Raw genomic sequence first — 15,361 nt, 5'->3', positions numbered from 1 at the left:
TTCTGGTGTAACAATGTATAGAGACAATGATCTCACACACATCTATAGGCCGCCTCTCCCCTCCTCCTCCTCCTGCTCCTGCTCTCAGGCTGTGTGGCCAGCAACACACACACACACACCATGGGCAGCCTGTATAATGGAGCAGCCTCCCATCTGCCTGCCCCCCCTCTCCTCTCTCTTAGCCCTTTGAAGAGCTGCACGGCCGGCTGCCCCTGTGAGCCGGAAACCTATTGGGCGATAAGCAGCAGGCGGCTCACATTTCCCAGTGAAGGAGGAGGAAGGGGGGTGAGGAGGAGGCAGGAGGCATTTTGGCGCGAAACAAGTTGCACCTCCCAAGTAGGATGGCTGATGAAGCAAAGAGGAGGGGGGGAGGTGGGGTGAAATTGGGTCTTGTCTCTTCTCCCTGTCTCTCTCTCCCTCTCTATCCGCCTCCCTTTCTCCCGGGTGTGTCATTTTTTTTTTTTTTTTTTACTTAATAATATCCAGCAGCTTGGAAGTGCATGCAGTGACAGTGTGCAGAGTGCAGGGAGAGGAGGGAGTGCTGCACAGCCAGGGACACACACAGGTAAGCAGCCTCTACATTGCCTGGCATTGCTGCACTTGTCTTCCAGCGTGCCCTGTCCTCCTTCTGCCAATGCCTGCACTTAGTCATTGCTTAGAGACAGTGATTACCCATAGCAACAGGCATGCACAGCTCCAGAGGCAGGATGCTGTTGCTAGGGGTTACCACCCTGGCACAACATCACCTCTACTTGTCACACCTTGTAGGCTGTCAGAAGGGGAGCAGCTATAGGTTGATCTAGCAGATCCCCGATATTAAAGATCTGGGATCATTTTGCAATATATAAATATACATACATACATACACATATTTTTTTTTTTTTTTTTTTGTAAAATGCATGCATTTTTTGTGATTTTTGTTCCCTTGTAGCGTCTGCTGTCGGCTGCCAGCTGGTATACCATGGGCACAGCTCCACCTAGAACTAGTGTCTTGTCTTTCTAGAGAGTGCATGCCATTATTCTAATCGGGGCAGCGGGGGGGGGGCTTGCAAAAGTGATTAACGTCAAGAGATGTGATCTGTCTAAATGACATAACTGAGTGTGTTTGGTACACAGACCTATAGATGCCACCCAGGAGCGGTCTGTACGGGTTTTTTTTTTTTTTTTTGCATCTTTATCCATTCAGCAGGCACAGTGCAGTGAGATCAGTCTGTGTGGGTGTTGCTAGCGAATGGTGCAGAGCCCTGTTTCCAGGAGCAGAGCCCCCTGTGCATCCTTTTCGTTGCATCCCCCCCCCCCCCCCCCCAAAAAAAAAAAAACTGCATGGACCATTGGCAGTTTCATCCTATTGCTGTTCACCTGGATCTGAGTGTTTGTATCCTAGTCGTGACTGGAGTCTGTCTCTCTCTCTTGCAGATAGTGGCTGGCTGGGTCTTTGGATAAGCCGTCTCTGGTCGTTTTCTTGGTTAGCCAGGAGGAGCTGAAAGATGCCCGGGGTGGTGAGCAAGAACCCCGACCTGGAGTTTGACTCCCTGCAGCCTTGTTTCTACCCAGACGAGGATGACTTTTATCTGTGCGGACCGGACTGTGCTCCCCCAGGAGAAGACATCTGGAAGAAGTTTGAGCTGCTCCCCACTCCTCCTCTCTCCCCTAGTCGAGCTGGGTTGCAGAGTGACCCGTTGTCTCCTGGACAGGGGCCCTTGCTTGAGTATGGCTTACCAGGGGACGGGGATGCCTTGGATTGGGCGTCGGAGTTCTTGCTGCTGCCCCCCGAAGCAGACTTGCTGGGGGGTTCGGGCTGGGGTTTGCCGCAGAGCAACGAGCTGGGTTTGTCCCCTTGCAACCTCAAGTCCATCATCATTCAGGACTGTATGTGGAGTGGCTTTTCTGCCAGGGAGAAGCTGGAGAGGGCTGTCAACGAGAAGCTCGGGAAGGCTACCGCGATTGTAGAATCTGGAACCCCCAATCAGACTGGCACCCCTACTGCCAGCAACCTACTGGTGCAAGGAGAGGATTTGAACAACCCTGCTTCTCACTGCGTGGACCCGGCGGTGGTTTTCCCCTTCCCAGTCAATAAAGGAGAGAGCTGCAGAAATGCCCAGGCTGCTACACCCATCAGTGCCGTATCCTCAGCCACTGTGCCATCTTCTTTACCCACCAGGAGCTGCGCCCAGCCGTGTCGAAACAGCACCAGCTCTGGAGATGAGAGTCACAGTGAGTCTGGTAAGTAGACCATGTGTGCTGCTGGTACTCTGTAGTAGTATGCACATAACAGACAATGAGGTACCTTCATGTACATTGTACTATATATGTAGTAATAAAATATATATATATATATATATATATATATATATATATATATATATATATATATATATTATACAAAACAATTATGAGTAAGGTTGTATTATATGTTGAAAGTTCTACATATTATATAATAGTGCAACCAGCAGTGCAGCAACCTCTAGAAACCGGTCCAAACTTAGCTTTCTTCAGCATGGACGTGGAGTGTACTTGGCACATCTCTGATTGCCTGCTATGGTTTTCTGCACAGTAGCACCAGCCTTAAAATGTTTGGAATAATCCCAGAAGGCCTTTTAGGTATTCCAGGGAAGATCACCAATCATTGGCATTGCCACTTCTCACCCAAGACCTATGTATACATAGGCCTTGCATTGACATGGAGTGCTCTTGGCACATCTGATTGCCTGCAATGGGTTTCTGCAAAAGCTCTGTGCTTAAAATGCTTGGACTAAGTTCCATTTTAGGTGTTCCACTGAAGGTCACCAACCATTGGCATTGCCACTTCTCACCCAGGATCTATGTATGCATAGGTCCTACATGGACATGGAGTGTACTTGGCACATCTCTGATTGCCTACTGTGGGTTTCTGCCCAGTACCATCCTTAGAATGTTTTTTGAATAAGCCCAGAAGCCCTTTTTAGATGTTCCACAGAAGGTCACCAAATGTTGGCTTTGCCACTTCTCATTCAGGACCTATGTATGCATAGCTCCTGCATGGACATGGAATGTACTTGACACATCTCTGATTGCTTGCTATGGGTTTCTGCACAGAACCATCTTTTAAAATGTTTGGAATAAGCCCCAAAGCCCTTTCTATGTGTCCGACAGAAGGTCACAGACGGTTGGCATTGGCACTTCTCACCCAGGACCTAAGCACTTTGAGTTTGTGGGTGTGTTGAGCAGAGTAGAATAAAATGAGTCACTCTAAGCTTCATCTGTAGAAAGTCTTGATATCAAGTTATTACTTGTAGGCAATGCCTAGCTTGTTGTGTCTTTTTATCCCCTGAAATAATGGGTGCTGTAATTTTACAATCAAGGTTTAGTGTGTTTGTATTATTTACGTCAATCATTTTGTTTTCAACATAATCTCCCTTTGTGCTGCTCGGTGATTAGTTGTAGTTCTTCTGAAGGACCTCAGGGCTGACTCTTCAATCTTTTGCTGACCCTTTGATGGGTTTTGATGCTCTATGAGCTAAAAATCTCTTCTGCATAGAATCAGGTTTGAATAGTAGGGTAAGGTAGCTCTTGTTTGTTTGGAAGTAAGATGCATTCAGCAAGCATATTCAAGGTTAGAAGCAAGATTTACTCAGGTCAAGGGCAGGCAGTGCTCTCTGCAATATTCATTAGCTGTAACAGTAAGCAGCGGACTGAAAAAAAAAAATGTTCGTTTTATTAGAATAGAAGCTCTTGAAAGCGCTGACACGGTAACTCCAGCTCACAAAGTCCTTTTCTCTTTTGACCTCACTCATACAACAGGCATAGCGCAGGCCACTCAATCAGCCGCCCATTGAGCTGGGAGGCCAGCAGATGGCGGTGTTTTTTTGCTTTTAATTCTGAAAGGGTTCATTGAATTAAGAGAGACCTTTTTTAGGCAGCTGAAGCAGCAGACGGGGTTTTCTGTATATCTAAAAGGTAATCCTATCATGTTAGTTACTAGTAACAGATGCCTGGCAACTTAAAGAGCAGCTTCTCAGGCAGAATTACAGCGCCATGTTGCCAGCAAGCCCCTCAGTCTACCCTTTATCCCACTGCCCTACTAATTAGGATATAGCCACTCAAGGTTTTCCTTTCCTCTTTTATTAGACCTCCTCTTTTATATTTGCTTTTTATTTACATTTATTTATTTATTTTTTTTTACAAAGGTAAATGGCTTCTGCTTGCAAGGTTTGTGTTATATAGCCAGCTACCATAATCTTATTCTAATAAAACAGCCTTTCTCATCCAGGGTTCCTCCAAAGGTTGCTAGCGGTTCCTCCGCATTGAACAGTTTCTGCCTCTTAGATAGGTAACCACTGACACCAATGATCTTTTAAGCCATTTGTAAGAAGGAGGATCCTTCCCACTGACCATGACAGTAAGGGGCACTCTTCCCACTGACCAGCAATATAAGGGGGCATTTGTTCCAGTGATCACCAATGTAAAGGGGGTATTCCCCCAATGACCACCAGTGTAAGGGGACGTGCCTCCCTCGGGCCACCAGTGTAAGGGGACGTGCCTCCCTCGGCCACCAGTGTAAGGGGGGCGAGCCTCCCTCAGGCCAGCAATGTAAAGGGGGCGTGCCTCCCTCGGGCCAGCAATGTAAAGGGGGCGTGCCTCCCTCGGTCCAGCAATGTAAAGGGGGCGTGCCTCCCTCGGGCCAGCAATGTAAAGGGGGCGTGCCTCCCTCGGGCCAGCAATGTAAAGGGGGCGTGCCTCCCTCGGGCCAGCAATGTAAAGGGGGGGGCGTGCCTCTCTTGCTGGCCAGCAATGTAAAGGGGGGGCATGCCTCTCTTGCTGGCCAGCAATGTAAAGGGGGGGGCGTGCCTCTCTTGCTGGCCAGCAATGTAAAGGGGGGGGGGCGTGCCTCTCTTGCTGGCCAGCAATGTAAAGGGGGGGGGCGTGCCTCTCTCTCGCTGGCCAGCAATGTAAGGGGGGGGCGTGCCTCTCTCTCGCTGGCCAGCAATGTAAAGGGGGGGCGTGCCTCTCTCTCGCTGGCCAGCAATGTAAAGGGGGGGCGTGCCTCTCTCGCTGGCCAGCAATGTAAAGGGGGGGCGTGCCTCTCTCTCGCTGGCCAGCAATGTAAAGGGGGGGCGTGCCTCTCTCTCGCTGGCCAGCAATGTAAAGGGGGGGCGTGCCTCTCTCTCGCTGGCCAGCAATGTAAAGGGGGGGCGTGCCTCTCTCTCTCTGGACAGCAATGTAAAGGGGGGGCGTGCCTCTCTCTCTGGACAGCAATGTAAAGGGGGGGGCGTGCCTCTCTCTCTGGACAGCAATGTAAAGGGGGGGGCGTGCCTCTCTCTCTGGACAGCAATGTAAAGGGGGGGGCGTGCCTCTCTCTCTGGACAGCAATGTAAAGGGGGGGGCGTGCCTCTATCTCTGGACAGCAATGTAAAGGGGGGGGCGTGCCTCTCTCTCTGGACAGCAATGTAAAGGGGGGGGCGTGCCTCTCTCTCTGGACAGCAATGTAAAGAGGGGGCGTGCCTCTCTCTCTGGACAGCAATGTAAAGAGGGGGCGTGCCTCTCTCTCTCGCAATGTAAAGAGGGGGCGTGCCTCTCTCTCTGGCCAGCAATGTAAAGAGGGCGTGTGCCTCTCTCTCTCTCTCTCTCTCTCTCTCTCTCTCTCTCTCTGGCCAGCAATGTAAAGAGGGGGCGTGCCTTTCTCTCTCTGGCCAGCAATGTAAAGAGGGGGCGTGCCTCTCTCTCTCTGGCCAGCAATGTAAAGAGGGGGCGTGCCTCTCTCTCTCTGGCCAGCAATGTAAAGGGGCGTGCCTCCCTCTGGCCACCAGTGTAAAGGGGTGTGCTCCATCACCCTAATAATTAGGCTGTAGATCTAGTCTGTATTATCAGGGTTTCCTATCTGTTAAAAACTTGCTTTGCTGGCACATCAATGAATGTGAGCATCATATATGGACAGTAATCTTAGCTCCTGTGTTTGACCATTTCTCATTTGCATGTGGTAGCCACAACCATTTAAAAGCAAAGGCTTAGACTGCTCTCTCTCTGCAGATCTAGGAAGGCAAGCCTGTTAATTGGCCCCACTTGGTGATTTCAGTTCTCATTGTAAATCGGTATTCTGCTTTCTGTTGTAAGTTACTATGTTATTGGGGCAATTAAAAAAAAAAAAAAAAAAAAAAAGCCTTTAGTGACTCTGTATGTGTGAACACTATAGCTTGTGGCTATAGGTAACCTTTTTAAGAATGTTTTTTGCATTATACCTTGGGGAAGGGGGAGTTATAGCACCAACAGGAGACTGGTTTTGTGTTTAGTGCACCATGAATGTACGCAGTTTTGGGGCAGCAGAGCATTAGAACGGCATTCAGGACACTTGTGTAGCCTACTGTCATACCCCACTGATGCCATTGCACAGCACTGAGGTGCCCAATTATGCTGTTTAAGCAATCTCTTCCTGTAGTATTCAGTATATAAAAATGCATGCGAAACTCACCTAGGTGTGAACCCTCCCTATGTGAACTTGCTAATGGGGGGATCTTTGAACATTAACCTTCCTACCTATGTAGAGAGGAGGGGCTTCCAGAAGCTCCTAAGCCAGAGGGCGTTTTAAGTACATCATCTTGGATTCAGCTTGCGCATATTTTCATCCAGCATTACAACTTGAGTCTGACGTGGTGCCGATATGACTACAGAAATTACTAAGATCTTTGGATTTATTAGATTTAATAAACCAATGGTAGTTTGCTACAAATATGATAATGTGTGTTTGTTTTTGATCTATTATATAGCTATGCTCAGTAGAGTTATGGTTTCCAGATATCCTTCATCTTTCACATCTAATGTCATCTGTGTCTCTGGACAATTATGAAATCTCTTCCATACTGTGTATGTTGGAATTGAATACCAAGCTAGAAGATAGGCTGGTCTTTTCTAGTTTTAAGCCTGGCACAGATACTGGCTCACAACTGTTGGCAATATATAGCTAGTAATGATCGCAGTTACAGCAAATTGCTGTGTAATTAATAAGCAGGAGTCGTGTATTGAACACTTTTTTTTTTTTTCACCGCTACGTTCCATCAGCAAATCGAGTGAATCTGATCCTTTTCAGCAAAACACAACTTTATTTTCTTCAACATGTATGTGTAGATTTGTCTAATCAGTGGAGAATCACAAACGTCATTAATTTGACTCCTCAGGATTTTACAAATGTACATGATTCCTGCTAAATAGGATCTGCTTTCAGAAGCTTAGAATAATAAACAATAAAAATAAAAAATGGCAGTTAGCTAGGATTGGTCGGAATAGACCAAATTGTGGATCAATTTGTCTACTTGCTGACTTCTTACAGAGAGTAAATAAGGTTGAATTACTAAAACTGGAGAGTGCAAAATCTAGTGCAGCTCTGCATAGAAACCAACCAGCTTCCAGTGTGGTGTGCTCTTTCTTTTTTTTTTTTTTCAAAGCTTACTTGAACAAGCTGAAGTTAGAAGCTGATTGTCTACCATGCACAGCTGCACCAGATTTTGCACTCTCCAGTTTTAGTAAATTAACCCCCATGTGTTGAGTCTAGCAGCGCTTGGCACTCTTTGTTTCTACAAGGTCCACACAGCATAACCACATTAGGGTGTTAGGAGAACTGCAATCCTTTCTTTGAAAACAAACTTACTTTGTTGGTGTCCCCAGGCCTCTAACAGCCTTCCACACATACAGGGATTTAGTCTAAGCTCCTGTGTGTCTCTTTCATGTTTGTTTCTTGACAGCTCCGAGGAAGCACTTCCTTACAACAGCTGTCTTATTGGCTAGAAACCAAATGCCCGGCTTAGAGGGGCCTACAGATCTGACCAGCAGCGCAATGTGCTTTCGGAACAAACCCAGCGATTGTCTCTCCCAGGCAGATGATTTGTACAGTTTTAGTGTGCGCTTTTATTTCTCCCCAAGCACAGCAAATCTCCAATTTATGTTATTCACAATGCGTCTCAGAAACTGTACAATTTATGCCATTGTGCTTAATCTAATCAATTTTAGGAGAGGTTGTGACTAGTGATGAGTCAATCCATCTACAAATTGGGTAAAGCTGGGGAATACTTTCCACAATTTGCAGCTTTTCGGCTCCGGTAGATCTATAAAAACTATAGCCATCAAATTATTTATTTTTTCTCTGGGAAGGGTTTTGAGGGCAGATGTGTATTGTTCCATAGAAATCTAAGCAGAAGGCCAACATCTTCTGTTGGCCTTTTTAATATAAGGGTTTTTTAACTATATTAAATATAAAAAAGTGCACACATTCAGTTTGCAGATGGGATGAATCTCACTGGTGCTTTAGATCTCTTGAAAGTTTGTATTGAAATCTTTTAATCTGCCTCTGTGCCATTGGTTTTTTTAAGTAAACCAAGAAATTTTAGTGGTGTGTGATGTTTTTTTATTTATTTATTTATTTTTTTTCCTTTTTCCTGCATTCTTCATGATGTGTGTAGCTTTTAGTAGGTAGACTGGGTAATATAGGAATAGAGAGCAAGGGCTTCAGTTGACTGAAAAGATTCAGAAAAGTTAAGCCGGCCATAGACTGTTCAGAGGGGACCATCCGAGATTCAAGCCATGTATGGGCAGGCTGATTGTACCCAAGTCGATTCATCAATTGAAAACAGATTTTTCATGTGATTTATTGCCAGTGGCTATAGCTGCTAGCAGCAATTGCTGTGTGTTCTCCCTGCAGGGACAACTCCCCCCCCCCCCCCCCCCCACACACACACATACACTGGGAGAACACAATAGCTCCACTGGAGGGATTCCTTTATCAACGCTGACTGTTTTGATGGGGGAAACCGGCGATTTTTCTTTCCTGTAACCCGTGGTTACAGGAAAGAAAATCGCACCATCTATTGCCAGCTTTAGTCAACCGTTATAGCCCTCGGTCCCTCTCAATGGCCACTGGAGATGAGATGCCAGCTTTTGTGTCAAATTATGGCCATTGGAGTCTCCCAGAGATTTAAAAAACAGTGATTAAAGTGGTTCACCCTAATAAAATCTATAAATCTACTGATATCCACACTCTAAGACTAACCTATCTAGCCCTGTAAAGAAGAAATCACTATACATACCTTTTCTGAAACCACTGCGGTCCGGTCTTACGTTAAGCTGTCAGCGGCGTCTTCTCTGTGTAGGCATGTGCAGAGGAGACAGCGGACAACGGAAGCCCCATAGTAACTCTATGGGTGACATCCCTTCCCTGGCATTTCCCAGCCTTTGTCTCCTTTTGCAGAGTTTCCACTGCTGGAGACCGGACCAGATTGGCTTCAGAAAAGGTATGTATATCGATTTCTTCTTTACAGGGCTAGATAGGTTAGTCTTAGATTGTGGATGCAAGTAGATTTAGAGATTTTAGGGTAAACTTCCACTTTAAATCCAACATCCATATTTGAATGTTTTTCTGGACTGTCCTTTAAAATATTGTTGGCAAACGTTTGGTTTATTTGATTTCTGCTCCATCATTAGGTAGTGCCTTGCAGCACTGGGGTCTTCTGTTCATATCCTCAGTTTCCATGTTTTTTATTTGTTTACATGTGTTTCCACCGGCTACTCCGGTTTTCTCTCACACTCCAAAGACATACTGGTAGGCTAATTGTCACCTGTGTAAAATTGTCCCTAGTATGATATTCCACTGAGCGTGCCCCCAAGATGGCTGCCTCGCCTCCTTTCTGCCCCAACACCGATTTGATCAGTGCTTTGAGTTCCCAGGGAGGGGGGAAGCAATATAAAAGTCTTGATGAATTTCAATGCGGCCAAAATGTGCATCCCGACGCATTGGAAAGACAACCCCCCACCCCCAACAATAGCAGAATGGCTGCAACGCGTTAGAAAAACTGTATAAATGGAGAACTTAATACACCAGGCCCAAGAAACCCCCACCAAATTCTGCAAAACCTGGGCATGCTGGCAGACAGAATCAGCAGAATACACCAGGCTTACAAGAGTCTAAAATATTAATAGCTGTCGGGTGTTTGACCCACGTTAAAAGACAGAACCTAGAGACAAGGGAGTATGTCTCTGGGCTCTTAGGACTACATACCAGCACTTATTACTATACTCGTCATACCAAACGAACACTGTACATCAGAATTCATACCCCTATAACGCCTTTATTAAAACTCCATTAAAAGACAAGAGAATATAGTACTAATCAACTGTCCAACTCCACCTCCCCCATACCCCCCCCCCTCTTTTGTTTTTTCCTTTTTCTTTTTTCCTTTCTCTCCCTCATTCCCGACACCCTTTTCCTCCTACTTGGAGGGACCTTCACATGCCTTCACAGACCCAAGAATGTTGCCTCTTCCACAGGTCTAGGCTTGATCCCTCTCCAAGAAGGACCATGTAAGGCTATACAATTCTTGATATATTTGAGCTACTTGTGAAACGTTACCGGTTTCAACCAGTCCATTTGACATACTGTTAAATTTGATGTATTGTATGTTTTGCAGCCTAACTACTGCTTATACTGTCTTGCGAAAAATTTGATTATATCATCTCTATGCTTATACTTAAAAAAAACCTTTATTAAAATTCTTTGGAATGAAAAGTCTTAATGAATTAATGTATAGGAAACCTAATGTGTGTTTTTTTTTTTATTTCTTTTTAGATGATGATGATGAAGAAGAAGAGGATGATGAGGATGATGAGGACGAAGAAGAGGAAGAAATAGATGTTGTGACAGTGGAGAAAAGGCGATCCTCTTCTAACAGAGCAGTTACCTCCCCAACGATTTTACGCTCAAAAAACATCAACCCCACCTCGACAAAGAACCTGCCTACTGAACTCATTCTTAAGAGGTGCGCTCCAGTCCATCAACAACACAACTATGCCGCACCTTCCCCATACATGGAGACAGAAGAGGTAGCTCCTCCTCAGAAAAAGCAGAAAAGTGAGGCTGCTCGGCCTGTAAAGAATGTGGTACAACCAAAGTCTAAAAGCTCCAGCCCTCGCAATTACGACTCTGAAGACAGCGAGCGGAGGCGCAACCACAATATTCTTGAACGCCAGCGCCGCAATGACCTGAGGTCGAGTTTCCTAACCTTAAGGGACCATGTACCAGAACTTATTAAAAATGACAAAGCCGCAAAAGTTGTTATCTTGAAAAAAGCCACTGAATATGTTCATTCCCTTCAGGATGAAGAAGAAAAATTATTACTGGAGAAAGAAAAATTGCAGCTTAGACAGCAACAGTTGGTTAAGAAGATTGAAAACTCCCGGACTTGCTAAACGTTCTGTTTTTTGTTTTTTTGTTTTCCCTCCTATTCTGAACTGTCACTGCCACTTTGCACAATTTTTGATTCTTTAAAAGGAAAAAAAATGAAAAAAAAAAAAAAAAACAGATTTAAGCATTTTTGACGTTACGAATGTTGGCTTAATTTCAAATCCAGTTCACTCTACAGATGAAATACAATTTTTTGTATTAGATGTTATTTTGATTTGTGGTTCTGAAACAACTGGATACTATCTTTTGAGGAGTTAAGTAGACTGCCAAATAATTTACTGTTGTGTTATCTCTGTTTTTGGATATATATTGTTTTTTGTTACTTATGTACTTTTTAGATGTTTTCATGTGGTTGTTTGTTTTTTTTTTTTTTTATTTTTTTTATTTTGAGCTGCTGATTTTTTTTTTTGTAATAGCCTCAGTTTTTTTTCTTTGGTTTTTTTTTTTTTTTTTTTTTCCTTTATGGTGCTCAATTTGTAACAGCTGTTACTGTTCTGGGGTTAGCACTTGTACCTCTGGAGGAATTTCTGTATATACCATTTAATACTCCTTTTTTTTTGCCTTTTTGTACAATTTACTTGGGCTACACTTGATAGCTCTCACTACCAATATGCGACTGGAAGTTCAGACCTAAGTACTGTAACACCTCAATGTTTGAGGAGCATGTTTTTTTGTATACAAATATATTGTTTAATCTCTTGTTATGTACTGGACTAATTCTTACACTGCCTGTATACTTTAGTATAATGCTGATACATAACTAAATTTGATACTTATATTTTCGTATGAAAATGAGTTGTGAAAGTTTTGAGTAGATATTACTTTTATCACCTTTTGAACAAAGAACTTTTTGTAAAGAAAGTTATATATGCCTTGTTTTCTTAGCCTGTTTGTCTCTTTTTCCTGTTTTTTAATTGTATTTGTTCATGTTTGGCACATAGAACCAGAGGATTTTGGAGTTCTGTTTTTTTTTTTTTTTTTTTTTTTTTTTTGTTTTTTTTTTTTTTTTTTTTTTTTTTTTTTTTTTTTTTTTTTTTTACCATTCTTTTTCAACCAATGTACATTTTTAGTGCTTCTTCTTCTAGCACTTTGAAATACCTCATGTTTATGAAAATAAATAGTGAAAAAACAATGCCTGGGATTTCTTTATGGTTTTAAGGAGTTAAATTTCTCTTACAGCAAGCTCAGGAGAGTAGTATTGCATACAGAAAGGTCTAAAGAACATCCTTTGTATGTTAAAGTGGGCATTAAATTTAAAATACTTACCCTAGTTCAGGGCTGTCAGCACATAAGCCACCTCCAGGTGCCTGCACACAAGGTCTATTTTTCTTTTAAGTGCTCCACATGTCCAAAATGCTGAGGGCTCAGATATGTAGATACTTCTGGGTTGATTGGTGAAGAGCCCAGTCCAACACCCCCTGAGCCTCGCTATAGTAATGGGCAGTCTCACTTGCCAAAAGTATAGCTTGGAACAGGGATCAACAAATCCCAGGTTGCCATGGCACCTAGAAATTGTGTCCTGGTGCCTGGGCTTTTGTTAGCCATCTGTATCCCCCTCCTACTTGCCGACCATGCTATAGCTGAAAGATGGCTACTGCAAGGTTGTCCAGTTCTGGGAGGGCATCCATTGAAGTCCTCTAAGAACCCTGCCCCACAGGACATGCATCAGGCACGCTCTGTGATGGCTGTGTCCTTCAGACACAGCTGATCGAGGTAAAGGGCCAATCACAGTGGCCCTTTACCATGTGATTAACTGTGTCCAATCACAGCTGGTCACATGTAAACAAATGTGACCTGGGAAAAGTGTGCGCAACGCTCAGGCTCGATAGGGAGGGGGTATGTAGACAATGCATCCGCTGCTGCTTCTAGAGTGCTGACAGGGAATAGAGCCCGTCCTGGCTCCTACAAAGGTTCAAGGAAGGAAAGGGTGACCCCCTGGAAGTCGCACATCTATGGTGTCCTGCTACAATGAATGGAGTGGCAACCTCAGCCTGTACTCCTCAGTCATTACTAAGCCGGGGGCAGAGTGAAACGCGTTGGTGGTGTGGCATGGTCGGAGTCCAGACCGAGGTTGCCACTCCATTCATCGTAGCAGGACACCATAGATGTGTGACTTCCAGGGGTCACCCTTTCCTTCCTTGAACACATGTAAACAAATGCTGGATATCGGCATTTACTTTCCTCAGTGCTATCGCAGAGTGGGGAAAGGAAAGCCGATAACTGGCTATTCTGTGACATCACTGTTAATCAGGGCAGCTTCATTAGTGCCAATCAGTGTCCATTAAGTGCAGCTTATCAGTGCAGCCTCATCACCGCACATCAGTGAAGAAGAAAAATCACTAATTTGCAAAACCATATAACCGAAATTAAAGTTTTTTTGTTTTTTTTTCACAATTTTCAGTCTGTTCGTTTATCAAAAAAAATAAAAAGACCCAGTGGTGATTAAACACCACCAAAATAAAGCTTTATTTGTGTGGAAAACAAATTATACAAATTTCATATGTGTACAGAGCTGTATGACCGTGCAATTGTTTTTCAAAGTGTGACTGCTGAAAATTGACCTGGGCAGGAGGGTCAAAGTGCCCAGTAGGCACTAGGTAGTAGATTCAAAGCATATTTGTCAAGCCCTGGCCTAAAAGGTGGTTGAGGAAACTCCAGGCAGGAAGCTAAATACACTGTTTACATAGCTTTTTTAGTAACCTATCTTAACCTTTTTTTACCACGGAGGAACCATTGAAATATTGTTTAGAAGTTGGGGATCCACTGCTAATAATTTCCATATCTACAGCTCAGGGTGCATTGGCGTGACCATTAGGTTGTAGATAGGGATGGGCCGAACACCAGAATATGCGAACAGGCAAAAAATTTGTGTGAACATGCGAACCCTATTAAAGTCTATGGAACACGAACATGAAAAATCAAAAGTGCTAATTTTAAAGGCTTATATGCAAGTTATTGCTATAAAAAGTGTTTGGGGACCCGGGTACTGCCCCAGGGGCATGTAAAAAGGCAAAAAAAAGTTTTTAAAATGACTGTTTTTTTCAGGAGCAGTGATTTTAATAATGCTTAAAGCGAAACAATAAAAATTAAATATCGTGCCTGGGGGGTCCCCTTAGTCTGCCTGAAAAGTGACACATCTGTGTGATGTGTTTTACAGTGCCGCAGCAAGATGACATTTCTAAAGGAAAAAATGTCAATTAAACATGTTCGCGCCTGTAATGTATTGCTGGCTCATGGAATTATAGATAAAAATCTAAGAAAAAATTGGCATGGGTTTCCGCCCCCAGTACATACCAGGCCCCGAAGGGCCTGGTTTGGATTTTAAGGCAAACTCGCTGCCAAAATAAAAAAAAAAACAAAAAAAAACAGCGTGTGGTCCCCCCCAATTCTATACCAGGCCCTTTGGGTCTGGTATGGATTTTAAGGGGAAGCAGCAGCCTGGAGGACATGATGGGGTGGGGAGCGAGCCCTCAACATGCTTTGATGGGGACAGGGGCCTCCTCCCCACAACCCGTGAACACCTGATCTTCAGGCCCATCCCTAGTTGTAGATATAAAAGAATAAGGAATGTATTGATGTATTGTGCTTAGTGTATTTCAAATCTCAGGACTGCTCTATATGACAAAATTGTTTCAGTAATAATGCAGAGAGTGAAAATTTTGTTCCCTGGTCAGTGAAATGCTTCATTTGATTGGCAGAAGAGAATGGCCCTCTTTGGTCATTTGCAGAACAACCTCTTTACATTGTTGCTTTTTAGGAGAAGGGTACCACTGGTGGTCATTGGGAAGAATGCTGCTTGTTTTGGTAATCATCAGTGGGATTAATAACCCCTTTCAAATAGTTGAACAAGATTGTTGGTGTTGATGGTTATTTACTTGAGAGGCAGAATTTGCCCATCAAATAAGCCTGGGTCTTATATTAATTTAAGCAACCAAAAACACAGTAGGGCTTATTTTTAGGGGTAGGGCTTGCATGCCAGGAGTAAAAGTGCCTGTAAAATGCTGGAATCCTCTCTATTACAGGATTGTGAAATGTGGAGGGTGTGTGTTTCTGTAGTAAAATTGTGCAAGTACCTTCTTATAGCGCTGCTCGGCGCTTCCATGGCCCGCCTGAGCTGTCTTCCACAACTCCGAGCACTGCAGAGGGAGGGGGGCCGAGATC

General features: G+C 44.1%; 1 protein-coding gene across 1 annotated transcript; it reads left to right on the top strand.

Moving 5' to 3' along the window:
• Positions 1–321: 321 nt before the first annotated feature.
• On the top strand, positions 322–12,182 carry MYCN (MYCN proto-oncogene, bHLH transcription factor). Its single transcript, XM_073625351.1, has 3 exons — positions 322–565; positions 1,417–2,223; positions 10,586–12,182. Exons 2-3 carry the CDS (start codon positions 1,488–1,490, stop codon positions 11,203–11,205), a joined length of 1,356 nt encoding a protein of 451 aa, XP_073481452.1. The 5' UTR covers positions 322–565; positions 1,417–1,487; the 3' UTR covers positions 11,206–12,182.
• The last annotated feature ends 3,179 nt before the right edge of the window (positions 12,183–15,361 follow it).

This window comes from Aquarana catesbeiana, linkage group LG04 (genome assembly GCF_042186555.1).
Source record: "Aquarana catesbeiana isolate 2022-GZ linkage group LG04, ASM4218655v1, whole genome shotgun sequence".
Lineage (NCBI taxonomy): Eukaryota > Metazoa > Chordata > Amphibia > Anura > Ranidae > Aquarana > Aquarana catesbeiana.
This window is presented reverse-complemented; position numbering and strand designations above follow the sequence as displayed.